The 27,534-nt window shown below is 41.9% G+C and overlaps 1 protein-coding gene across 1 annotated transcript; it reads right to left on the minus strand.

Annotated features, from left to right (window-relative positions):
- Positions 1–377: 377 nt before the first annotated feature.
- On the minus strand, positions 378–27,181 carry ttc9b (tetratricopeptide repeat domain 9B). Its single transcript, XM_086216282.1, has 3 exons — positions 25,584–27,181; positions 6,117–6,299; positions 378–4,712 (listed from the first exon to the last, which is right to left on the minus strand). Exons 1-3 carry the CDS (start codon positions 26,044–26,046, stop codon positions 4,618–4,620), a joined length of 741 nt encoding a protein of 246 aa, XP_086072408.1. The 5' UTR covers positions 26,047–27,181; the 3' UTR covers positions 378–4,617.
- Positions 27,182–27,534: the final 353 nt, after the last annotated feature.

Genomic DNA, 27,534 nt, shown 5'->3' on the forward strand with positions numbered 1-27,534 from the left:
GAGTATTGCAAAAGTGTTGCTAATGATATTCTGTCTTGTTTCTGGTCAAATAAAGAAGTCGCATTACACTTAATATATGACAGAAAAAACACTTGTTATACCTAAGCAAAAACACCCAACTGAGACAGTTTGCTTGCGCTCATAATCTGCAAGTCTATAGGCTTTGAACAAGAATATTTTGGCATAAAACAAGCTCCTATATCTGCAACTTGTTATGTTTTTGTATCTCATATTAAGTCTAATAAGATTTTGTCACTGGAAATGAGACAAGTAGTCTTTGCAAGACATTTTGCGGAAAAGAAACTGACATTTAGACGGTGGGGGGTGGGGAGATTTGCAAAGCTACTTTCTTCTGCATGTGGTCTCCTTTCTTGGGCCTGAAAGAAGCCGATTTATCCTGACTTTTGCTCCTCAGGCCCAGTGAAGCAACATTTCCCACAATGCACCCCTACAGCTAAATGCGCCAACTCCGTCTCTCCTGATGTGAAATGGACTTTAAAACTTAAAAATGTAGTTACCATTTGTAAGACAAGCATCCATTTAATAGCTGTTTCAAGGTTTTAGATCAGGTCACATAATATTCAGCAACATTTGTAGTTTGCAACAACTTAAAACAAGATTATTTGTTTCACAAGTGATGAAGGAACCAAAAAAAAACAAAAAAAAGTTAAAACACACGCAACCGACACATAACCTGAAATTACTTTAAGACAAAATTCGACTTTGTTTGAAACTTTATTCATAATCTTCATTTACCAATCAATAGTGCATTCCCGGGCTAATTCAGAAAAACCAGCGATGGAGGCCTGTGGTGTTTTGATGCTGAACGGAAAACAAACCCTCTTGGGAACGAGGGGGAGACAAATCTTCCAGAGACAAAAACATAGTTGTAGCCTCGATGTTCCCAGTATCACATCCCTTATTTGTCTCTCCGTGGACACAGAAACAAACAGGATGGAGGTCTGTCGCTGAGAGAAGCAGCTCTGTGCTCAGGTTCAAGTCCCTCAGAGTTCCTGTACTCTGACGGTACAGAAACAAACGGGTCAAAGGGCATACAGAGGGGAGGGTCAAAGGGCATTGCACAAACTCTTCAGCCGTCCTGGAATCCCTTGAAGAAAGGGACAATAGATATACCAACAAATACAAGACACAGTCACAAAGCAGCTCTGTAGAGGCGCTATTAAAATTCTCTTTTCTATCTCTTGCTTTTGTTTTGTTGATAAAGAAATTCAGTAAAGCTTTTCACAACCATTAAACTTTCCCTTTTTTTTTTTGTACATGTGTATCATATATTCACCAAAAAAATCTACTTTGACATTTGACAAACATTTACCTCAAATGACATCAAAGTAAAGGAGCAAAAAAACAAACAAACCAAAAAAACACAGCCAATAACTAAACATTTCTCTTTTTTGTTGTGCTTTTTGTTTGTTTTCAAAGCTACACTGACGCAGAGATCAGGTGTCTCCACAGTATTTCTATTTTCACAGACAGCATCATGTCAGATTAAGCTCACAATAACCTCCTTGGAGTCACTTCTGCCTTTTATCAGGAGAAATGATCAGCCAGAAATGAGCCCGCAGCCTTTTTAATGTGTCATCCCCAAGATGCTTGTACAGCTTGAATGACTTAGCACAGCTACACAAAAACAAGATGGCAGACTGACGCCATGGAGAAAGGACCATGGGAGGAGACCTATCCCCGAGAGGCTTGAGGGTGAGCAGACTCAGACCAGGCAGCCATGGAGACCCCCCCACCCGCAGGTGCTTTTCCTCACTGTTTTTTATGAATTTGTTGTCTCCTCTGGGGTACTAGAGGAAGGCGGGGAGGCAAAAGGGAAGACAAGCGTATCGAGAGACAGAGAACACTCTGCAACAGTGAGGAAGGCGGTTTTTGCCTCTTATCAGGCTCAGAGCTGGGAGATTTTTTGTTTGAGATAAAAACACGAGAAATTAAGGCCAAATTAGTTCTGGCATTGAATTAGGCCAAATGGGTTGGGTTTTAATGGTCATGGATGGTACAGCTCATTAGACCCAAAATATATGTAGTGAAGTGGAGAATTCTGCAACCAGAGTCCATTAGCACCCAGATAGAGCCGATGCTAATCACGCGTCTGACATGATATCCGTTTTGAATTTGTAAAAATATGGTTGCACTATAGGACCCCCTTAGTAATTGTGACCTCTAAAATAAATAAAACTCTACCGGAAACTCTTGTAAGAGCTTTAAATGTGTCTTTTCTCTTTTGACTTTTTTTTTTCTTTGAACAATCTTCAGATGTATGACTATGTCAAAGAAGGAAAGAGGACAAAAATATCTGGCAAAGTTAGACAAGTGATATTGAGAGGCAGGAAAAACTTTCCTGCTCCTCTGTCTTCATCTCATTTCTCCTTCAGTTTGATTCAAATGGCTCTTGGCCCCCCAGGTTGGATGAGATTTCATATTTGTTGCCAGGTTCCACAATCTTTTGGAACACTGTATTTGTGGATTAATACTTATTGTTTTAAATTGAGATGCTCCTCAATCGTATCTGGGTGTAAGACTCAAATACGCTCAGCTCTATGATGCAGAATGATACTTCTCCCAGCTCTAAACTTGCTGCCAGGGTGCTTTACTGGGGCTGATGGTGGCCCACTTCTCCCTCCACCCGAGCCTCTCTGTATCATGCTGGTCTCCTCAACACTTGGAGCTGTCTCTCTGGAGTCCCATTGGCGCTCTTATGTCCCTATTGACCTGCTAGCAGGCTGAAGAAAAATGGTGAGGGAAATCTTCTGTTCCCTCGCCACCCCCTTTTTGATTTTCTCAAATGGGGCAACTGGGTTTCTCTCTCACTGGCTGATCCAGATTTGTGGACGCTTTCTCTTTTGTCCTGTTATTCTAGCGCAGTCATCGCCGTCTGTGTTCGTAAAGGACAGAATGGATGAAATCGAGGTATGAGAGAACAGTTCAGTGGCCACATGCCATGACTCAAAGCAACAGACCAGATCTCTATCCCAAACATCTGGAAAACTCTCTAGACGTTACATGCAGGAGAGGAGGGTTTTCAAGGGATCAGAGACAAGGGGAATTCAGGTCATGCTTTCACATATGGTGAACCTTCTGCAGGACAGGGCAGGCGGATCTCAAGCCTGTGATAAAACTATCAATAAAAGCAGTATTTGCATTATCAATGTTTCAGCTTCACAAGTCACAAGAGAAGCAGTAGCAAATTATTGATGTATCTTTTGACAGCTAGCTATGGACAATCCTGTCAGTGTTGTGGGTTATTTCTCCTTCCAGCTCAATATTGGGGATGAGTTTCAGATATTTAATCTAGCCACATAAACACAGCGGAAGTTTTGTGCCCACTCTTGTCAAAGTGGCCAACTGCTGTGAGGTTCAAGATGGCGGTCTAAGACTGTCAGGACAAGGTGCGATTGTTTTCCCTGCACGAACGCTGCCTACAGTCTCCTCGGTTTGTTATTGATGTCTGGGAAACTTCAACATTAAAAGGGTGTAAAAGGGAGAGTTTTTCATCTCCTCTTAAGAGTGGATCTCCAGCTAGTCAATGGCAGCTGATGGAACTCCATTGGCTATTTTCCATTGTGACATCATTAACGGGGAGAGTTATGATGGAAGGGAAGGTTTTTGACAGTCTCAGCAACAACAACAACAACGACAACATGTAACCCAGGAAAAAGACACACCAGTTTTCCACAATAGCGCGGCTGTTAACAGTAGGAGAATCTTGTCTGTTTGCTGCACACACAGATGCTACTAATAACCATAAAAGAGGATGAAGAACACTGAAAGCAAATTAAAAAAAGCCTTAGTAACGAATGAAAAAACACAAATTTAGCCCTTGAATTGAAGGAAACAGTCCAGAAATGGAGATACATGGCATCCAGGAAAGTAAAGTAAGACAGAAGAGCAATAATTTTAAGCAAAGAGGCAATTTTTTTTTTTGTGTGTGTGTTTGATGAAAGATTTCTGGTGTTCATCTGTCCCGCAGTCTGGGTATACAATCAAATTGGGATATAGTCTAGATATGTGTCTCTCTCTGTCTCACACACACGCACACACAAACACACCTCTCTATCCCCGAAATTACCCTCTATCTGCCTCCACACACCCTCATGGTTGAGTTTTCCAACCCTGATATCCTCCTCAGAGATAGACAGAGAGCAAGAAAGCAGAAACATTTACTAAATCGCGTTAATGTCAGAGTATGATTTGAAGCTCCTTTTCCTTCCACCAAAATGACAGTTTCATGAGTATAATACAGCAGGTTTGCTTGTTTTTTTGTTGTTGTTGTTTTTTTGTTGTTTTTTTTTTGTTTTAGTTTGCTTGACTGCCTGCGTTGGGGGTGGGTGGGGGGGGGGGGGGGGCACAGCACCTGAGGGAGAAAAGGGCTGAGGAGGAGGAGAAAGAAGGATGAAGAAATGGAAAAGGAAGGATTGTAAGACAGCACTTGATATGTCTCCCGCAAGTCACTGGCGGGTGATTGGGTCGTTTTCTGCTGTCTGTGGGCCTGTGCTGGCCAGGGTCATCAGAGGGGGGAAGGGGGTGGGGGGGTTGATGCAGGACTGCTCATAGGGTAAAAAGGTCAAGGGGTTAGGAGGGTCAAAAGGTCGAGCGTTAGCCCTGGGTCTCTTTGCCGCTCTCTCGTTCCCGCTGTCCACTCTTGCTCATCTTCATTTCTGTCAACTGGATGTACCGCAACACATTGGTATCTGGGACAGCGAGAGAAAATAAAAAGGACGGTAGGAGAGGACTTACAGTCCAAACTATTTGATTCACAAACTTCACATATATCTCAATTATAAAGACAAAACATGTTTACCCTCTAAGCTAAGATAAGCTAGTTAGTAAAGTAAGTGCATTTTGAATTATTAATGCAGTTACATCTAAGGCTGACTTGGGTAACAATCCCCAGAAGTAAAGGAGTCATTTATATTTACAGTTATATTTGTATCGTCAATATCCCTTTTTAATTCCGTTCATTTGGTTTCTGTTCAAGCTATGAAGAAGTTCTCAAAAGCTTGCAAACTCAAAACAGTTCTTTGCAGATTGAGTGTGCAGATTTTTTTTTTTTTTTTTTTTTTGGTGTTCAAATTACAAATGAGAATATTTTAATAGGTCCTTGTCTTGTTAGAAAAATAAGCCATATTCTTCTTGGTAAGGGACTGAATTCTGATCCATCATTCAGTTTGAGAAGAGTATATATTTTATTATATACTGCCCACAACAGTTGAACTTAAAGGAGCGTACTTTTTGGGAAAATCCCTCCCAGAACCAGTCCAAAAGATAGAAATCCTTTTCCCCTCTGCGCTCCATTGGGGAGCTGAGAGTCACAGAAACCAGCTGACTGCTAGTTAGCTTAGCACAACCAACGGTAGTGGATGCATAGGAAAGCATACAGTACCTCTGACAAAAGTAACCAAATACTCTTTTTTTCTTTTTTTTTGTCTGAATCAATATAACTGGAGTTGTTCATAACCAATCAAATACTACTAAAAGTTAGCTGGCTTCACAAACCATTGCAATAAAAGAATAAAAGATAAATAAAAAAAACTCAATAGTACCCAGACATGTTCATCACTTATGTGCCCTGTGAAAGCACTCGTATTTCAAAGAATTTTGCTGCATTGCTGCACTGCTTTGTGCCAGTTTGCAGCATTTTCTGCTCATGTGTTCTCAAAGTGATGATTGTTCTGATTCTGTTTCCTTAATATCCACCTGTTCTGTATATTTGCCATGTTAGGTTGCAGTGCATAGAGCTTGTACCTGAGATTCTCAGATGTTCATTTCTAATATTGTGCAGGTGCCTTTACAAGCTAAGCTTCTTTTGGATCCTTCTTTTATCTCGAGAGCTCATTATCAAAGATCAGTGCAGTGTGAGGGGGAAAAAAGAGCATTTTAAGATCTTAAATTGGCTGAGAGAGGAGACAGGCAATTGCTCAGGAGCTCAATGTGAAATGACGTAAGAGAAAATATATAAAATCTCACACTGATGGTCTCGATTGTTGCTCTTCATGGACAAAGACGGTGTGATTTTTGTGTCTTGCCTGTGAGGATGCATTTGAGTTCAACATCCCCCTCTGTTGTGTGTTATATGAGACTAATTTCATTCTTACCTGTGGGTTCACGGTTCTTGGCATCACGGAGGTAACGAAGAGCACATTCGTAGTCGCCAAGGTGGTAGAAGGCGATGCCGGCGCGGTACATGGCCTTGAAGTGGTCTCTTTGGTGACTCAGCACCTTCAGACAGTATTCCTTCACTCTCTCATAGTTTACTAGCTCAGACTGCAACAGACATGCTGGCGGTGGGCAAGACAGGAGGGAAGACAGAGGTAGCAAGTTAGCAGTTCACACAAAATAGCACCGATAATGGTGGTAATGTCTATGATAATAACATACAGCAGTATGATAGCTTGAGGGTCATTAATTGAGGTTTCCATGCTGACATGTGACTCCTTCAGAGCCAGAGCAAAAATGAGCATCCAGCCTACTTCCTTAGAACAGCATTGAGCTAACTATAAATAGCCCATACTAATGTCTCACTGTGTAAAAGAGCCACAAAAAGTTGTGTAAGCACTTTGAGCCCCGGGGCAGGAGAGTAATGCCTCAACATGCTGCTGATGAGCTCTGGTTGCATTATAGAAGAAAAATGAGGCTGATGGAGTGAATACGGTGAGGATGCTTAAGCCTCATTTCCCTGACTCCGCAGATCTGTTGTATGTCGCGACGGCAGCAGGAGGAAAGCAGAAGAAAGGCAGAGATCAAGTAATGGACAGTTACTGAAAAAGTCCTTTGGGACGAGAGGTGAGTGGTGGAGTGCAGTACTGAGGCCTCCTTGATGAGGTCACACAATGTGGTCTCATGAGCGAGGTCATGTATAAATGTATCTCATCATTATCCACAAACAAGAGCTTTTTGAAACGACATTTATTGGAAAATGAGGTCTGGTTTAGGTTTAGGCACCAAAAAAAAACACATCCTCAGTTAGGTTGTGAAACACTGTGTCATGAGCGGTTTAAGGGCATGGCGACCAAACACATGACATCAGCAGTGATGTGGCTCAATGGGCCATCCCCAAAAGACCAAAGACCCTATTTATAGCCATTTCACCAAAAACTCATTCAAATATCCCATTGACATTGCAACAAAGGAACCAGATGTTAAGCAACACAAACGCATCTTCAGGGTGAGGACTTATTTCTGCAGCACTCTGTTGAAGTGCTTTAAATGGTACGTTGGGTTTCTTTTTGTCAGGTATTTTGGTGCAGTTTGTTTTCCGTCTGTCCTTCAGCTCCATAACAAAAAAAAGAAGGCTAATTGTCACGCATCGTGGTGGGGGCACACAGACCTAGAAAGGAGTCATTACAATTAAGGATCAGATCTATTTAATGCAGTGAAAACCTGCTGTTTTTTTGTCTTTAGATTTTGGACATAAAACCAGAAAATGTATGGTTCAATACGCATCTGTGTCTGCACTGTATCAATTTTCCTCCTGTCAGGCTACAGCATATCCAGTACGAGCTCCACTCAAAGCGAATTGTACTGGAGGGAAAGCTGCCATTAAGAGCAACATAGAATCCTCCAGGATAAGACTTGTGTTTCATTGTTGTCATCAATCCTCCAGATGTGTATTGCAGCAGCAATTCTTAGCAGCTAAAATCAGAACAACATCATTAGTAAAGCCACACACACACTCACATACACGCACACGCACACACACACACACACACACACACACACACACACACACACACACACACACACACACACACAGAGCTTTTAGTCCACCAAGGACTTAAAATGCCCACTGATGGCTTAGATATCTGATCACTTCTCTGCCGACTGGAACCAATTGTGGTTTTTACTTTCAGCTTCCTTCCCCTCTTCCTTCATGCAGTCTTTTCTTTCTTTTTTATTCCAATTTTCCTCTCCTTGATCTTTTTAACTCGCCTGTCATCCCCCCTCTTTCCTCTGAGTCTGTCTGCCCTTGACACACAGACAGCTCTGTGAATAACATGAGTCAGGGACATTAGCTGTGAGGCAGGGTGAGTCAGGAGTGAGAGACTCACAGGGGTGGGTGGAGGTGGGGGCAGGGGTGAGGGGAATAGATGTAGTAAGGGGGGACATATGGGCTGATGAAGAAGAGGAGAGGAGGTGAGACCTATCAGACACTATAGGAAGAGGAGATGAGGGAGTCTCTTGAAAGCTGTTGGTGGTGCGCCTACTGTCATCCCCCCTATAACTCATATATTTGTATGTGTGTGTGTGTAAGTCACACACATGCATGTTTTCATTTCTTAAACATGTAAAGTATGCCAATAGTGATATATCACAGCATACTATATTTTCTAACTTTTGTATAAATGTGAAGACCGCATAAGAAATACCTGACTTTCTCTTGCCCATAACCAACACAACTAAATATACTTGACCCCAACCAAACCTTGACCCTAAAACTGCCCTGTGAATATGTCAGATGACCTCATTGGGGTTTCAGTCTGAAGTTGGTCCTCACAAAGATAGCTAGACAAATGCACACAGCAGCCCCTCTTGTCAACAACTCAAGTGCAAAACACTGAATAATTCATCATGGACATGAGGGGATGGACCTGTGCAATAACAATCAATGTGTTGTGCTAGTCAGAGGTTGAAGTTGCCTGTGATTCAGGCAACACATTGTGTGCAGAATAAGAGCGTGTTTGTGTGTGTTGAGTCTCGGCCTTTTAAATATGCTCCTCCTATGCTTTACTGACCTGAATGATGAGGAGTCCTTTCCTGCTGAATCACCTGAGATGCCCTCTACCTTGAATGCCTCTCGACAGACTCAATTCCTCTATTTGTTTTTACAACAGTGCGGCTCCACCATGACTCCTCTCATCCACACACACACACACACACACGCACACACGCACACACACGCACGCACACGCGCACACACACACACACACACACACACACACACACACACACACACACACACACACACACACACACACACACACCCATCCATCGTTGTTCCATAGTGGTCATGAGAAGAGCTTTCAGAGGATTAAGTTACTGTCTGTGACAGCCTAATGGCTGACGGAGTTACAGTTCACTCGGACCAACACATAAAACACAAGCAGGCCAAGACAAACAACACACACTCTGTCACACACATGCACGCGCGCACACGCACACACACACACACACACACACACACACACACACACACATACACACACACACACACACACACACACACACAGGTGACTGCACATGTCAAGTGGGCAAGATTGCAGGTTGGATATGACTTCACCACATACAGACCCACAAGTAGAGGACTTCACTATACACAAATACACACACCTGCAAGAGGAATGTGTACAAGTGATGACTGGCCCGCAGTGCCCTACTGGCCCATTAGGGAGATGGATGGCCTGGCAGAGGAAATGCAGTGCGGTGAGATGCATTAAGAGTGTGATAATGATGGGATCATGGGAGGAGGCGAGCAAGGACAGACAGACAGAAGCCTGATCTAAAAGCAGGAGAGTACTATTCCTTGACCTACAGGAACCTGTTCACTGAGAGATGGTCAGAGGGCATCAGCGTGTGTCATGTATTATAAAAGATTGGCAGTTGTTCCCAATCTATGAGTCGGGACCTAACATGTGACAGGAAGGTAGAAGAATCATATTTCTGTTAGAAAAAACAGCAACTTTTTCTTGTTAAAATCTGTGTTTTTGTTTTTTTTCATAGAGTTTGACATAAATGAGGATCAAAATATGTACCAGTCACTTTTCTGTCAATTGACTCTTTTGTAATTGTATGAAACTTTTGGGAGTTTGCAACAAAATATTCTATTCTATGAGTTCTTTTTGTGTTGCGTGCGAAAAAAAGGATTTGTTAAGTAACAAAGCCGTAAATGAGTTGAGTGAAAAGCTACATCATCTCCCTGTTGAAGAGTAGAAAAGTAGAAAAGGCGAAAAGAAACATTCAAGTGAGGGAGAAGTACTCCAAATTTACAGAGCACTTATGTGTAGTATTTGAGTAAATATAATTTCTTGAACTTCTTGGACCTTTCTGTAAAAGTTAGTTCTTTTTCTAACAACAACATAATATCAGATATGGTTTGCTAATTTTTAGAACCATTAATAATGCAGTTTTTATGAGCACATCTGAGATGAGTGAGGGAGAATAATGAGATGAGAAGCTTCACGTAGGGAACAAGTGGTGCCGACAAGGCAGATAGATTTGTCTTAATGAGGGGCCTCATGTGAGGGCAGGGACGGACAAATGAGCTGAGGTTTAATGGGATGCTGCAACACTGGCCTTGTGGGCCCGGAGTAACTGTCAGCATCTCACTCTCAGAATCAATGAGAGGCACAAATAGATAAAACACAGGAAGCTGGAAAAACACTGAAGCGGAAAATGTATTTGAAAATGTAACTGAATTCTATAAAGAAAATCCAGATGGTGCAAACACAGCTGTCAAATGCATGTGTGTGCGTGTGTACGTGTGTCTGCCTCATCGTCAAATGTATGTATGATGCATGTGTGTTTCCGTGTCATGAATGTTGAATGAGAGCTGCAGTGAGTGGAAGCGGTTAACACATGCTCAGGAACCCCGCCGCTTTGCCTGAAGCATCATGTCTCAAAAAACCCAACCCGCTACACACTCGACTTGTTTTCATTTAGCAGACAGAGCACCAAAGCCTGAGGGGAATTAACGAGAGAGAAAAAAGGCAGGAAGCTGATATAAGACAAGAGAGACAGGGAAGGAGACAGGACAGCAAAAGAGACAGCAATGACAAAGGAAAATCCATAAACAGCAGGAACAGAAACACAACTTCTGGGGTGAAATAGGAATAAAAAAGGAAAAGCAAACAACACAAGATGTGTTGTCTCACTCTCCTCCTCTACTGCTGTCGGATGCCTTTCCCCCGGTCTTCCCTCCAGACTCATCACACCAGGCGCCACGCCACAATCCAGCTAATTTAAAGCCTCTCGTGGCCCTGGTGATTAGTCTGCTGTCCATCACCTTGTAATTAGTTGTGCAGGAAGATAACAGCAGATAGAGAGACCCATCAGTCTCACGGAAGCTTTCGCACGGCGCACACTTCCAATTTCCTCACTCATCCATCTCTGACTTTTGTCCTTCACCCTCCATTTCTTCTAAGTCAAATCCCTGTTCACCTCAGAGGTTTTCCTCCCACCTTTCCCTCGATATGTCTCCACGAATGTCAGGCTTTCACAACCCATTTACATGCAGAGACGAATGAACCGTGCAAAGTCATGACACAAATATATTCTCTGAACAAAACATGATGATGTCACAGCTCTCGGACAGTGAGGACCGCCTCTCCAGGGCCACTGAGAATAGCTCTGCCCAGAGACTTTTACCAATTCCATTAGCAATTATTGGGGTGATGATTTGACGGTCTACAGTTTTCTTGAATCATCATTTATGAACATTATAGGAATTTCATGGTTGTATTACAATTAGTACTTTAGAGTTAATGTCTCAGAATGCCAGCATGGAGGCTAGCAACTAGTTGGCAGGCTACACCTCACTTTGCTGTGACTACTATGTTGAATGTCCAAAAAAACAAACAAACCCCCAAACAACTCCAAATCAATACCTAAATCCATACAGATTACATGTTACTAGAGAGTAAATGCTATTTGGACAAGCAAAACTTAGCAGGTCCAGCTGGGTTTCATGTTTATATCACAGTGCCAAATACCCACCGAAGATTCACGTGACGGCATGAATCTTCAATCAGTGCCGATTGTACGTTGCATTTCCCATTGCTGAAAAAAGCCAGATGTTAGTGGTTGTAAAGGGGTTTTGTTAACAGCAAAAAAAGAGATGCCAATATTATGTGATGGTAGGAAACCAATTCAATCATGCCCCACGACTTCACCCTCTGCTCATAAAAGACAACAGTACCTGCAGTTGCGAAAGGGATATGTCATTTCCGTACTAGGGTTTTGCTTTCTGTTTTCCATGGGAGTTTCAGCCTATTTTGAACATAAACTTCATGGGCTCTAAATGTCGAATCTAAATTAAGCTTTTCCCTCGAAGAATGCATACATAATGACAGCTGTTATTGCGAGCTCTCATCACACAACATTTAGCCTGAAACAAGGGTTGCAGATGATCTGTTTAATTATGCGACTTGGTCGTGGAATACTGTTGTAGCTACGAGTGGTGTCAAAAACTCTCATAATTGCGTGCTCTTATTTCTCTTGTTTGACTGTGCGCGTCTCTGAAGCCTCAGTGTTTCCCTCCGGAGCTGTAGATAATCTGGTGTGATAGTTTTGGGAACAGCCTAACAAATGAGTCAGGGGCTATTTAAGAAGAACAACTACGGACTGAAAAGAGGAAATTATCTGAATACAAAATCATTTGGGTAATTATGGGTATAATTTAGTGTGAAAATGTAGCTGTGGTCTGTCTTGTTAGCTAAAAGAAGCAATTCACTGTTTAGTTATATGTTTTCATTTTAGTAACATCTCAGAATATGTAACAAATCAAGTGTAGCTGGTATCTAACGAAGATAAAATGCCTTAAAAAAAGGCGGAATAATATCTGGATAACTGTCATGACTGTCAGGACACTTGTGTTTATCTTCCAACTTGGAACTTCACTCCCTTAAGACACCAGCACCGCACAAGCTTGACGTTGATCAGACGAATTTCTGTTGAGCTAAATGAGGGACAGACAGACATGAAGGTTGGCAACAGGGAGAAACTGCTTGGCCTCGTGTTGAATCTGTGCAGGATTTATCACCTGAGTCTCTCAGAGTAGCCTAATATTTACTGCTCAAATGTGGTAAGAATGGTATCCCATCTTGGCAAGAAAACAAATTAGAGCTACTCTTTTTTTTTTCTGTCCAAAAATACTGTTCCACACTAACAGAGGTTGTCAGGCTTGGAACCTGCTGGTACATTCTGCGTATCTGCATCGATTCCCCACAGCTCAACATTGATCCCGGCAGTGTCGGGGAGTCTGGTAACCAAAGGTTGTGTAAGATCTCAGAAGCCAGAGGCGGACGGAGGACTTCAGTTAGTCACAGGGATGATAGCTCTAACCACGTTTTCATGAATCAATTAAAAAATAACATTGTGTTTTTGTCATCTTAGAACGCCTTCTACATGAAGTCGCTCAGGACAAACCAGCACCTTCACATTTCAGTTTGTTTGTTTTCTTTTGTCAAACGGTCAAATTTCTACTTGTACTAAACTACTTAAGCTGCTGTCTCTGTGGGAGCCACTATAGATATAGACAGGTCAATACCACATGTCTTTCCACCATCAACCATGCAAGAAATAACCATGTAATTGCTGTTGTAGAAGTAAAGGCTAGCTTGGAGCCAGATAGATGTACGCTCAGCAATCAGCACTTTGATTTGAGATAAAAACAATCAAAAACAACCTTCTGATTTATGGCTAGAATTTTCTGCATTCTGGAATCACAAAAAGTAAAGCAACAGTGAAAAAAAAAACATATTTGTGAGCGCAAGACAAAAATTTGTGAGTACTTGTAAGGCAAAATACTCTTTTGGTGTAGGGCCAATTCAATCTCAAACTGTGTGTGTGTGTGTGTGTGTGTGTGTGTGGGGGGGGGGGCTGATGTCGCACTATGATCTGAATAGTCCATTCATTAAATACCCTACCTCACAACATTAACAAAGGCGAATAGTAATTTTTCTGGGCCTGTGATTCCAACCCACTCCAAAACTTATGGGTTCTTCCTTGACTCACCTCTCCACCAAGTTTTGTGTAAATCATCCGTATAAAACCTTCTTGGCAGAGGTAATTAATCTTATCCATGCCTATCTTCGACCTTACTTTATCAATTTGAACTCTCCAACCTTGTTCCACTCTCCTAAAATAGTCACTGACTCTGGATTAATGTTCATCTATTTAAATATTTATACGAGTGAGGAAGTTACCTTCTCTATGACTTCACCAAAGATTCAATCATTTCCCGCTCCCCTTTGCACACTGCAATTTCCAGAACATAGAAATGGGATTTTCTCGTGTTCAGGGTGGGTTCGTGGGTCTTTGTCGGGTTTCTTAAGTTGTAAAAAGAAGAAGAAAAGCAGTTTGTGTACTGTAGTTATGATTCTATTTTAAAAAAAGAGTCATGTGTTTTCTCTCCTAAGAGCAAAAAAAAAAAAAAAAAAAAAAAGGATCCAGGACACTCTATATTACATTTGCTCTTGTGAGTGAAAGCAGCCGTTCAAATAGGATGAGTGCAGTTTAATAAAGCATAAAGGAGACTTTTATTGAGGTTATATGTGGTTGAAATTCCTGACAGAGACATAATTTTGTTGTGGCTCTTAGCTAGGCCATTATCTGATTCATGATGTCATCTGTGGACACTGGGCAGACTCTTGCCTTTAGCTCAACAGGGCTACTTCGGCTCTTCCGCTGTTATCATGTCTATCGGATCTGACCCAACAGCTTACTCTTTGGTCAAATGTTGTCTAACTACAGAAGCTATGAGTTGATTGAAGGTATAACAAGATAGATGAGTACGCTAAGTCTCACAGTTCAAGAGTGAAATGTGCCAAATGGTTTTGGCTCTGATCTACGTAGTGGAGTCAGTCTTAATAAGTGAGGTAGCCAAGCTTTTCAAAGAAGACCCAGCTCCCTTGAGCTCCTGTTAAAAAAAAAGGAAAATAAGCGGCTAGATGTTTGTGTAGAAGCATCTTTGGATCAAAATCAAAGAAAAGACATAAAATGTAAATCATCTAACAGTGGACAACGTGGCTCTGAGCTCACTCGCAGCAATCTGGATTATGTTGGTTGGCAGTCATTCTGGATGTTTGTGTCAGTTTTGCACTCTATTAGCACCAGTTTGACTCAGCTCATGATAAAAAAAACATGTCTATTAGGTGTTTGGTGCTGAGTATGCGGTGCACATGGCATCGAGTCAGAAAGCCAGCATTAAATTAGCTCCAAAAAACTATCTACATGAGAAAAAAACACATTTGCAAAGATATACTGTATTAAATACTTGGATTAATGAGATTAACGTAATTTAACAACAGCGCTAATTAAATTATTTATGTTACATTTCTTATCTTTCACCACAAACACTACCAAGGACTTTTAGATCACAAGCTTCACCTTCACATGGTCTCTTAATCCACTGTTAATATAAAGTATTTATTAGTCAGCACATTTGTATTTAAAGTTCCACTTCTTTCTTTTATTTTTAAACGAAACTGCACTTTTGGGGATAAAAATTTGGTTAACACCTTATACATTATCAACCTCAGTGATGGCTCAAGGCCCCAACTTTCTATTTCACTGCCATCACAAGCCGGACGTATCAAGGACGAGTGTTCAATGTCAACCCCTGGCAACACGTGTAATGAAGCATTCAGTGACGGGCCAGAGCAGCCGATGTAAGAAAAGATCAGTAGCCACCAATACGGCTTTTTATCAGCACGCCGTTCTGATGATAAATATAAACAGCCAATTTGTTTATGCTGCTCCGTCCGCCGGAGCTCAGGGTGTTAGATACACACAAACAGCCTCAGCAAATTCTCATTACCGATGGCTTACAGAGGACGAATATTCTGCATTGCTGAGTCCTGCTCTCACTCTCTCAGGGAGTCAAGGAAGGACAACTATTTCAGTTTCCTCTCAGCTGATCTGTCACGACATAATGACTGACTAATAAAGCTCTGACAGACACTCTCAATTTATTTACTATTTCAGTCCATACGATTACATATAGAAAGAATTACATTTATAAACAAATCCCCAACAAAAGCAATAGCTAGAGGAGGTTTGCTGAATTCAATGGGACGGAAAAAATGTCGTCAGCTTATTTTCGGTTGTTTGTAGTTAACAATTGAGAGGAATATGTTAGATTTAGAAAAAAAAAAAGTTCTCATATCACAAATATTACCCGAGGGAGTAGTTATGGTTTTGTAATAACAGTCGTATTTATATCCACCCCCAGAATGGTCGTAGCTACTAGACTTTTGAGGATTTAAAAAAAAAAAAAAATTTAGTACACTTTCATTGCATCTCTGTACTTCTGGGGAAAAAAAAAAGAAATAGTTCAATGATTCAGAGGTATTGTTAGTTGTAACCCAAAACATACATGTGGGATAAACCTGTTGTATAAAAGCAGTCCATGTAAACCATTCAATGAATCGCCGTTAAACTAGGCACCCACATTCAAGGTTCTCTCAGGAGGAACACTAACAATCTGGAGAACATTTTTAAATTTTCATCTAATGCCACTATTGGGTCAAAATGTTAATTTGCCCAGTAATTAAGTTTCAGACCACATAAATACCTTCATCATGGATGATGTAATTTTATGGCAGTTGGAACTTTCCCCTTCCCAGTTAGTCCTGAAAGCACTGTCATGGCAGGCCTATCCATCAGCCTCCACTGTGCTTTGTGTTAATTGCAAGTATTGTGCATCGCGCCGCATGTTATGTTAGCATGCTACAAGGCTAAACGCTAAATATTGCATCCGAGAAAAACAAAAACATTGGCACTGTCATTATGACTATGCTCAATTGGAGGGACATGCAAAGATAAAATATTTTCTCTTGTGCCCAGTGTTTCTATTTCTATGTCCTCTCCTCCCTCTCTCACTCTTTCTCCTTCTGTGCCCTGCATGTTCCCTCTCTCTCTTTTCGTCCTGACAGATGCCTGAATCTTATTTACTCTTGTGACAGGCTTCATGTTGGCCTGTCAAGGCTGCGATATGAATCAGTTGGGTCTGGATGGGATTTCTCTGTCAAACTTCTCACAGTAAAATAAAAAGAAGCCCACACTGCAGCTCCAGAAGCCGTCATCTTGCTTTTTAGAGGTCATGCATCCAGAGCATTTCCTTTTACTTGTCTTTTCTGACTTTCTCACTCTCCTTTACAGTTGTACCCTCCCACTTCTGTTGTATAATCTCATCATATTTAAGAGTTACGTCTAGTTTTCGATGTATTTCAGCCCCTGCATCACTTCTACTAACCCACCCCATCCCCCTCCCTCCAAATCTCCCTCTCATTAGTGAGGGCTGGTGGAGCGAGAACACTACAGTGAGGGTGGTACAGTAGAGGGAGTGCCAGTCATACCCGTGCCATCTGCAGCCCTGGCACACAACGTTCTCGCGGCTTTCACTCTGCTTTAGCCACCCCTCCAATGGCAGACACACGGGGGAAAGGAAAAACACCAACCAAACCTCCCCCATCCCCCTTCTCACCTTTGCATGGCATCTATTTCCCTTCCTCCTATGAGCACATTCTCCAAAGCACTGGCCAAGCCCACTTCCCTTTCCAACTGCTTATCCAAACCCTTCCTTGTCTTAACCCCTCTATCTATTCATTTCTTCTCCCCATCGCCTTTCATCACTCTCGCCGTCTTCTTCTGCCTTTATCTCATGCACTCCGCTACGTCCCCTGGTGATGAAGCTGGCAGGAGATGAAAGGGAGGAGTTTTCTGATCTGTCCTGCTTTCATATCCAAGCTTTCACTGAACACCACCAGTGGGTTATAGTGGTGTGGTGAAATCAACCCTTCTGTGGTGTTCCACATCACTGACACGATTCTAATAGAGCCCTGGCAGTTCCTCATGGCTATGGACGAAGTGACACGCCTAAGCTTCATATGTTAGATTGTTTAAAAAAAAGAGAGGCAGTACCAGAAGGCAGATGCTGATGTCACTGACAGGTTCTTTAAATCCTTATAACAGCACCTAAGCACTTAAAGGTTCTTTGATGACCTGGGGTCAACGCCCCTACAGTCTTAAAAAATAGAGTGTGGCACAGAATAACAGCAACCACAACATTAGATGTTGTAAAAAGCCCTGCAGCTCCGACATGACCAGCCAGTTTGTTACAAGTCAGAAAAAATTGAATGTCTTTATTTGTGTACACGGACAAATATTCCTGTTTGTCAAGACCCTCGGGACTTTCAAAGCAATGATTTAGATTTGGAAGAACATTTCGTTTTCTTTGGTTCAGCAGCATTACACTGAGGACAGTCATTGGCTTCAACAAAGGCAGGAAATCAGAGTTCAAGTCCCATTTATAACATTTTGTTTCATAACCTGACCTTATCCAAGTCCAAATTAAAGCAGACCTTCATCTCCAACTGAAAAGCGTAAGTTTGAAAGTCGTGCTGTGACCGCTGTGCTGCAAATCAATACTACATGAACTGCAGTGAGACAGTTCACAATGCAGTTTCTGGCATTAAACAGCTGGCCGGGAACTTCCTGATACCTGTTGTTTTTATTTACACGAATGCCAAACATGTTTAAAGAAAATGATTTTTCCCTTTTAAGACATTATTTCTCCTGTCCATCCCTTCATCTCTTATGTACATCCCTCAAAATCAACTGTCCTCATTTCGTTGAAAAAGACACTTGTGATAAGACAAATCAAATGCGTGTCTTCCAAAGTCCGACTTTGTGGGTACATTGTGTTACTGTCACCACAGAGAACAGAGAAACACTGTCCAGGAAACACAAAGAGAGAAGTTTATGTTTTAAAAAAATGCTACTTTAGAAGATCTCGTGATTTTTTTCCAACTCAAACCCAAGATCCTCCATGAAAAGCATTATAAGATTGGATCAGTGAATGTTAGTATACTCTGGGGGAATAATTAGAGAAAGCAAAATCTGTCATGTGGCCACCTGTCTGTTTAAACCTTCCTTTTATTGTTGAAAAAAGAAGTGTTTTTTTTAATTGTCCTTGCTTTAAAAAACATACAATGTGATGAATTGGTAAAAAATGCTGGATGATAATGATGATGATGATCATCATCATCATCATCATCATGGTATGCAGAGCAACTGGGAGCTGCAGCAGTTGAATAAAAAGCTGTCTGGTGTCACGAAATAAACAGTGGCCCTCCTGCTGCGTCTCTCCCGAGGCTGTGACTTATGACTCACTCACAGATTGAACCAGGCAGGAGGAACAAAAGAAGATTTCAGGCAGAGATCAGAGCGAGCAGGAGTTAATCAAGAGCCAGTTCACAACTGTTTTATTCTCTGCATAATTCCCAATATACATTTGAACCTATTACCACTCAATACAGCATCAAAAAAAGGTTGGTAACAACAAAGTATTTGAGCTATTTAAAGGTAAACGCTGCCCCAGTTGTTTAAAGTGTTCCTCTATGTTCGAGACCAGAAAAAAAAGGGGCAAACAAACTGTACGTATTCGCATCTGTCTTTTCAAGTGCTTCACAGTGAGTTTGTGGTGGTGGTGGGTGGATGGATGGCTGACGCAGCCTGGCAGGCGGTCTGCCGCCGGGCAACATGTTGTACAACTGTGAACTGTGACAGACACAGACGGTGGTGCTGTAACCCATTTAGGACGCGCAGAGCAGAGCTGGTAGAGTCACTCAGCATTCAACAAAAACCTTTTCACTGTTTCTGTGGAGAAGAATCAACTTTTGAATAGTTGCTGTGATTGACAAGAACTAAAAGGAAAGAGAAAAAAAAGCCACATTTTGAAAACACTCAGTGACAAGTAAAAGTCTTGCACAGAATGTATGCGTTCTTCCTTGAATCTAGCAGGATTGGTCAGCGCTAGAGATGAGCTTGTTGTTGAGCGATCAAGTTGTGCCACTGGCGCACCGATTGGGCATTGGAGTTTCCCTGCTGCTCTTTCAAAATGAATCAGCAGAGACTGTAATATATCATGTCATCAGAGGGCGTGCGGCGATCTGTTTAACGTTGTGTTTACTGAGTGTTTCAGGGAGTGTGTCATTTCTTTTTCACGGTGTGAGTTCAGATCTCCAGCCTGGGGTAGCATAAAGCATCACATTTCTGAACATTTTGTACTCTGAGTGAAGTTTCGAGACAAAAGCGTGACTAATGGCAGTCATCAGAAAACAGGTGAGATCAGCACATTTTTTATCGCAAACTTGTTCATTTTGATTCAAATACAAAAAGTTTTATGTCAGTCTTCTTTTCTTAGAAAACCAGTGATTTTACTGCGGCAGTGTCTGACAGTTTGAAAGCTCAGACGTGGCTCAGAGGCTCCTGTCCAAGGTTACCCAACAGTTCCATTTCCAGGTAGTGGGAAGGCGGCTCCACAATGCAGCCTAAACCTACTGCCCAACTGCAGCTCGTTCTGGTTTTGTTGACTGAAAAGGTGACGCACAGCAGGATTCGATACAGCAGTAAGGCAAAACTCTCTCCTACTGGCAGGAAACAGGGGTGGCAGCACCACCCACCACAACCACGGTTCAGTGCTCACTGTTGCCATGTGGCGGATTGTACTCAGCAGCGATGTGGTTTAATGAGTTGCCATATCACGGAGAAAACCAGGGCATAAGATGGTAAATTGTAGCTGGTATAGCAATTATGTGAAGCACTGTGGTGCTTCCTGAGCTGATTGTATAACAACAAATATAACAGGGACCACTACAAACATTTTTAGATGAGCTTTCATTGTCCAAGAGTTAACATATTAGCCACACTGACCGCCACACCTGTAACAAATGCTGACCATACACAATCCAGCCATGTGCAAGGCTTGGACCTAGTCTTGTTTACATACTGTTGGGTATTGAGATGTACAGTAAACATGGTGAGTGTGAAATATCTAAAAAAGTAAAAATACAATATTGTCCTCTGAAATGCAGCAAACTAGATGTTGTACAGCGGCAAAAGATGGACATATTCATCTAAGAACCTCAGCGCTACGAGATTGAATATACATGCTATCAGTGCCTGACACATAACTGACATATGGAAAGATTTTCTTCATATTATCAAGGTCAGCAAGATGAGAAAACGCACGCATATAAACTCACAAACCCAGGTTTGCGTGTGTGAGTGCAATCACACTCAAACACCACTTAAAAAAATCAGCAGTGTCAGCAATAGGTGAGAACGTCAGGATGAGCAGCGCTGAGAGCAACTCTACTGTCCTCTTGAGACACACACACACACACACACACACACACACACACACACACACACACACGTATACATGGAAACACACTGTTAGTAGTTAGCAGTCAGTCTCTGTGGTGCTGTTGTTCTTGTCATGCGTCACAGCATCGACCAATGGCATGGCAAATGGCATCTTCTTACTCATAACTATGGTGACCAAATGTCTCTCCAATGGAATTCTGGGGAACCAAATGGAGACACATGATGCAGTTCTGCAGTCAAATCCTATTAATTAATTAATTTCTCGTTTACATTGTCATGTTGATTTGCTCTTGTCAGGATTGTCTTCTCCCTCGAGAGGACCTACACACATTCCCCAAGAAGAACTAACTTAAATGCCAGTTGTTAACGCCAGCTCTTTTCCAGATTATCCATTTACCAGTGTGGTAAAACGCTGGTGAGCTTTTTGTCTCTGGAGCAACTTTTTCTCTCTCTGGAAGTTTTTTTTTTCTCTCTCTCTGTGAAATAACTCTCATCCGCTGGTGTCGCAGAATCACTATCCTGGCTCCTGCAAAGCCAAGGTCTCCTTTGTGTGTGTGGATTCCTGATTCTGCAACCTGCTTATCCCCTGCTCTGCCTCAGCGGTGCACCCTCCCTCCAAACGCACCGGCTTATTCTCCTGACTGTACATTTAAGACTGTAAAATAATAATAAAAACCCTTACCTTTTACCTCGGAACTGAACCAGTGAGTCGTGCGTTTGGGTCCAATAAACAGTGAACATTTTAGCTTTCGCACGATAACAACTGTCACTTTGTTTGATATGAATAATAAAATTGACACTGACTTGGTAGGGGTTGAAAATGGACAACAATATCCTGCTAATGACTGGTTTAATACTTTGAATATGACATGAGCACATTTATCATTTTCTGACAGCCTTTATGAGGAGAGTATAATTATCATATGAGTAATCGAACTTAAAAACTGTCGTGATAGGGCGAAGGACTGACAGTTGTGTTTTCTAAATGACAGAGGTTTTAGGGTTTTAGCAAAACAATCAAATTGAAAATGAATGTGTTCTCATGTTTTAAATCTCAAGCTCTGGCAGGTTATTTGTCATCAGTTTCTCATATGATAATAAAAACAAAGGATCCTAAACATCTTTATCAGTATTTTCAAGAGATGTGAACATTTACACCTGTTCCAATGTAGAGTATTCAGATAATACAAATCTGATGGTATCCCATGTTTTTCTTGCAGTCAACAAACAGTGTAAAGTGCCTGAGAAGACAAAGTACACAGTGATCCAAGCTTTTGCACTGACTGAGCATGGCTCGTATTTTTAGTTGTTCCCACATACATCATCATCCTGCTGCTGTAAATACTCACTAGAGCCTCCTTTCTACCCAAACTCCACCTCGCTGTTTGATAACAGGATTTTATCTCCTGTTGCACAGAGTAACTCACCCAATTGGCTTTATGTCACAGATTTGGATGGACCCGTATTCAGCTTTGGAAAAGCACAAATATTTAGTGGAAACTGATATTTCTTGTACCAGAAGTGTCTTATTATTCACAAAAGCCATCAGCCACATTTTGATTAATTGATAGATTGATTGATTGACACTTGTCATCAATTCAAATCACTACGAATGACCAAAACACACAAATGTCAGTTCAGATTGCAATACAGGACATACACTATTACTGGAAAGTGATTTATATTGTCAAGTCACCCCTAATGAGTCAGTGTACATCAGGCAGCAAGCTGAGAGCTGACTGTTCCCGGATAACACTCAGGGAAAGTCTCACATCAAGGAGGAGGAGGAGGAGGAGGAGGAGGAGGAGGAGGAGGCGTCGTGTGCAGGAGCTCGCCAGACTCTATTGTTTTAAGAACTGTGGAAATAATTAAAATTTGATACAATTGAGTTTAAATTAAAATTTAAAGAGAGAGTTACAGAAAGTACTATACAACAACCCAGAAACATAATTCAGAATTAATTATATGTTGATTTAAAATCAATTTGAGCTTTTAAAGGCACAACTACTGGATTGTCAATGAATATTGGGGATGAAAATACATCATTTGGCTCATTTTATTCGGCTTTCAGTAGAAACCACACCCATTCCAGAGAAGGATTTATTGTTGAGCAGATGTACATGACGTCTCTGTAGACCTCCAGTCAAAGTCACTTCATGTGAAACTGTACTGATATTATCTAAAAAGCAATAGTTCAGGGACCTTCTGCAGAGATAGCCAAAGAATCACAAAGAGTTGTCACTTCCCAGAAATGGGTGTGATTAACTCCCCCGGCGCCGATGTTTTTGACTACCATGTCCAGCTGTTGAGGAAAAATAAAGCCTTGGAGAAGAATATTTGCTCACTCATAGGCATGATGGAGATTTCTTTTTAAAGTAGTCAACATTTTGATGTGGCAATATTTTACGGACATTTGTTACTGGGTTGGGGGGGGGGGTAGTTAACCCTGTGTAAAATGTATCTTTCCATATACGTCTCCATACAGAAATATGAGTGTAGTACTCTCTAAACACTAATGTGAGGTTTCTTTGTGTATGTGCGCACACACTGAAGCAGTGGAGAGGGGAGGGCAGGAGCAGTATTAATTCAACAACAGGGAAAAGGCCCAGTGATGGTTGCCATGGTAAATATGGCCCCCTGTCGCATGCTAGCAGTCCCCTCCTCCCTGTCCTCCCCCCTTCCTGTGCTACTGCTGCTCTACTATGTTCCTACATGCTTGTTTTTTCCAGTCCTAACACCATATCTAATCCCTTTCTTTTCCCTCCACCATATCTTCTGCCTCTTCCTTCATCAATTTGTCTTTTCCTTCTTTAACCCCCCCTCTTCTCCCCATACGTCCCTTCACGCCACAGTGGCCTCTACAAAGGCCTGAACGCTGTGCAGAACAAGGCGACCTTCAGTGCATCACGGCAGCTGACTTGACAGCAATGACACATAACTGCCTCCGTCATGCAACACCAATGACCCCGAATGTCCACATAGGTAGACGTGTCAGGAGTTACGCTGCGTACCCCTGGTGCCCAACATTCATCATCATCATCATCATCATCATCATCATCATCATCATCATCATCATCAGCTCCTCCTGGAACCAGCACATTATTATTCATGAGCTGATGTTCACGCTGCATAGTAAACACATATTGTTGTCACAAACACAGTTTTAACAGCAGCAGCAAGAAACACATTAATATTGATTTTGTTTTATGTTCCTGTAACCAAATTATGTATATTTCTTAATACCATGAATCGATTTTGTTCAACAAATCAACACCCTTGAGGTTGACTGCAAAGCTAATTTCTTTTATACATTACTTGTCAGGAGCTATAGATTTGTACACCCACTGATTGATTGGTAGATGAGTTTTTCAAAACTGACACTGTATGTCATCGGAGGTCTGACAGTAAAACTATGACATTTTTAGCATCAATATTAATTTGTAATTAATATGTTCATTTTATATTTAGGAAAAAGAAAACTGCAAGTTATCTATCTATCTATCTATCTATCTATCTATCTACCTATATCTATCTATATCTATATCTATATATATCTATATATATATATATATATAGATATAGATATAGATATATATATCTATATATATATACATATACATATATATCTCCATCCATTTTCTTCTGCTTATCCTGTTAAGGGTCGCAGGGGGGCTGGAGCCTACCCCAGTGGCGGGGTTCACCCTGGACAGGTCACCAGTCCATCGCAGAGCCAACACATAGAGACAGACAACCATTCACACTCACAGTCACACCTACAGTCAATTTAGAGTATCAATCAGCCTCGTCCCCTCTTGATGTCTTTGGACTGTGGGAGGAAGCTGGAGTACCAGAGAGAACCCACGCAGACACAAGGAGAACATGGAGACTCCATACAGAGAGATGCTGGACCTGAGCCGGAGTGTTGAATGTCTAATATAGTTACTATTATAGCAGCCAGCTCATAACTCTGTCAGCCTCTAATCATAATTTTAAAGTAACAAACTACTGGGATTTTGTTTTTTTGTCTATTACATGTTTTAAAATGCAGTCGATCCCTACATACAGCACGTATGACAATGTGATGCCTCTGTATGCAAACCTATGAATTCAATTTATGATACAAACAGAGTGTGTGAATCTGACTGGACTTTCAACTCCAGCATGCTGGATGTCAGGAGCTCAGTTAACCCTGTCGTGTGTTACATCATCCCATGATGCTGCATGTCACCTCAGACCCCATGTGAAATGTTCCAACATGGTCAACTTGTCTCTGTAATACATAATGAAAGCATTTAACATGTCTCACATGAAGCACTTTATTTATTTATTGTGCTTTTACATCCCTTTAACATAGAGACCACATCCTCACTGCCTTTTATCCTTTGGTCATTATGACTTGGAGGAAAATGTGCTGCGAGACTGAAATGGCAAAACAATTTAACAGCCTTCTGTCTGTCATAGCTGGTAATCCTCCATTCAGTCTCCATTAATTTAATGCTGTGATTTCTTCTGTGCTACCAGCTCTGTAACATCAGTGCTGTTCTCTTGCCTCTGCACAATAGAAATCCTGCACCTGCAGAAATGGTGTGAACCGGTTGAACCGGGATGAGCTCTGGTGTCAGTACAAACAGAGTTGAACCAGGACATGGTGGTTTGGGCTGGGCTGGACAACTCACCTGTCAGGCTGTCGTAGCACTCGATCTCAGTGCTCTCCACGGCTCTCCGCTGCTCTTCGGTCAGCTTGGCCGCGGCTTGGTTGAGCAGGTTGACCTCGGAGCCCGTCGTCCCGTCGACAACGTGAACCCCTTTGAGCTGCAGCAGCGCCCGGTGGTACTTGCCTATCGCTTCCCGAAATTTCTTCTCTTTGTAACAGCGGTGACCCTCCGCCTTGAAGTCGATTGCTTTCTGGATCTTGGTCTCCATCTCCATTTCAGCGGAGCCGGCTCGACAGCCTCCTCCGTCTCCTCCTCCGGCGGCCGCTGCAAGGCTCCGACCGCCGGTTTCCGGATAGCTTTTAAGGCTCTTTATTGGGTGCTGTTTGGCTTCCATGTCAATCAGTGAAAGCGACTGGAGCGGGCCATGGTGCTCGGACACGAAGGTGTGTTTAATTGGGGAGGACCGAAGCAGCGTGCTGTGCATAAAGGATGTGATGTGGAGCGGTAGAGACGGCTGGACAGGCGGCAGCACCGGAGACAACGAGCCTCGAAAAAACAGCCGATATAAAGTTTGTGCTTTAAGAATCAATATGACGCCTTTGTGCCGCTATGAAAAACCAAATAACGAGAGAAAAAACAGCGGCGACATCCTGAATTTATCTCCCAGCGTCGAGAAAAACAAGCCTCCGCGCGCTGATTGTCTCGCGGAAGGATGCTCGTGTGCTAGCAACCTCCAAGGCACGCACAGCTTCAGCACCACAGACAGCGCTCACACGACTGCCCCTGCCGCACTGCATTGTGGGTGAAACACCGAGTCGTGAGGCGTTGCTGCAGTCCAACATGACATAAAACCATTCACGAGGAAGTTAACATTCAGAACATGTTGATTAATGAATATGAAGTAAAAAAAAAAAAAACATACACATGTGCCTGAAATTAAAAACGTACTGGCGACAGTAGCCCATCCTCACAGCGATATTCAAACTATTTCTAGGTTTACGATTTCTTGATCTTTTTTTTTTTTCAAGTGGACACTTTTGACAAAAAAAAACGCGAATATATTAAACGCAGATTGATGATTCAGTTGATCGCTTTTTAAGGGAGATGGAGACACGACAGGAGGCTGCTGGGAACGGAGAGAGAGCGACCTCCAGAGGACATGGCGCCAGTTGCACTCGTGCTCGATGTGATGTGGGGTCAAACCTGTAGCCTTCATACTATTCATTTGAACATAAAGCAAAGAGTTTCCCCTTTTTGTCCTAATTACAATAATTTGAAGATAAATCATGCAAATCTTAAAATGTAGTTCCTAGAAAACTGCTCATAAAAGTATGATTAATATGTGTTAATCTTAATAATGCAATGAATATCAATCCATCCATTTTCTATACCACTTATCAATTGAGGGTCACGTGCCTGGAGTGGGGGGGGGAGGGTATCCCAGCTGACATTGGGTGAGAGGCGGGGTTCACCCTGGACAGGGTCACCAGTCTGTTGCAGGGCCATCAGGATAAATTAGGGGCTCAGTATCTTGCTCAAGGACACTTCAACATGGTCACGAGGGAAAAATGAGGATCGAAGCGGTGACCTTGCAGTTGCAAGATGGCCACTCTACCTCCAAGCCATGTCACCCCTAAATGCAATGAATAGATAAGGTAAAAATAAATAAGTGCTTAATGATGGCATATTATCAAAATTAACAAATATGCCTTCTGATGTAATATTAAATGTGTTTTTGATGCTGTAAGTCTCACACGGAGGCTTAAACTAACTATTTCTTCTTATTATCTTCCTCATTAACAATAATTTTAATTCAATACATTTATTTTAATTAAAAAAAACGTAGGCAAACAGCTGACCCCTGACAAAATGCACAAGTCATACTGGACCAAATGTTTTGATAAATGTAATGCATCATTGCCGCTTGTATGGTCTTGTTAACACATGGTAACTGTCTTGTAAGGACAAGTTT

Source organism: Aulostomus chinensis, chromosome 10 (assembly GCF_037954235.1).
Source record: "Aulostomus chinensis isolate RoL2024-O1b breed Wild chromosome 10, RoL_Achi_v1.0, whole genome shotgun sequence".
Classification (NCBI taxonomy): domain Eukaryota; kingdom Metazoa; phylum Chordata; class Actinopteri; order Syngnathiformes; family Aulostomidae; genus Aulostomus; species Aulostomus chinensis.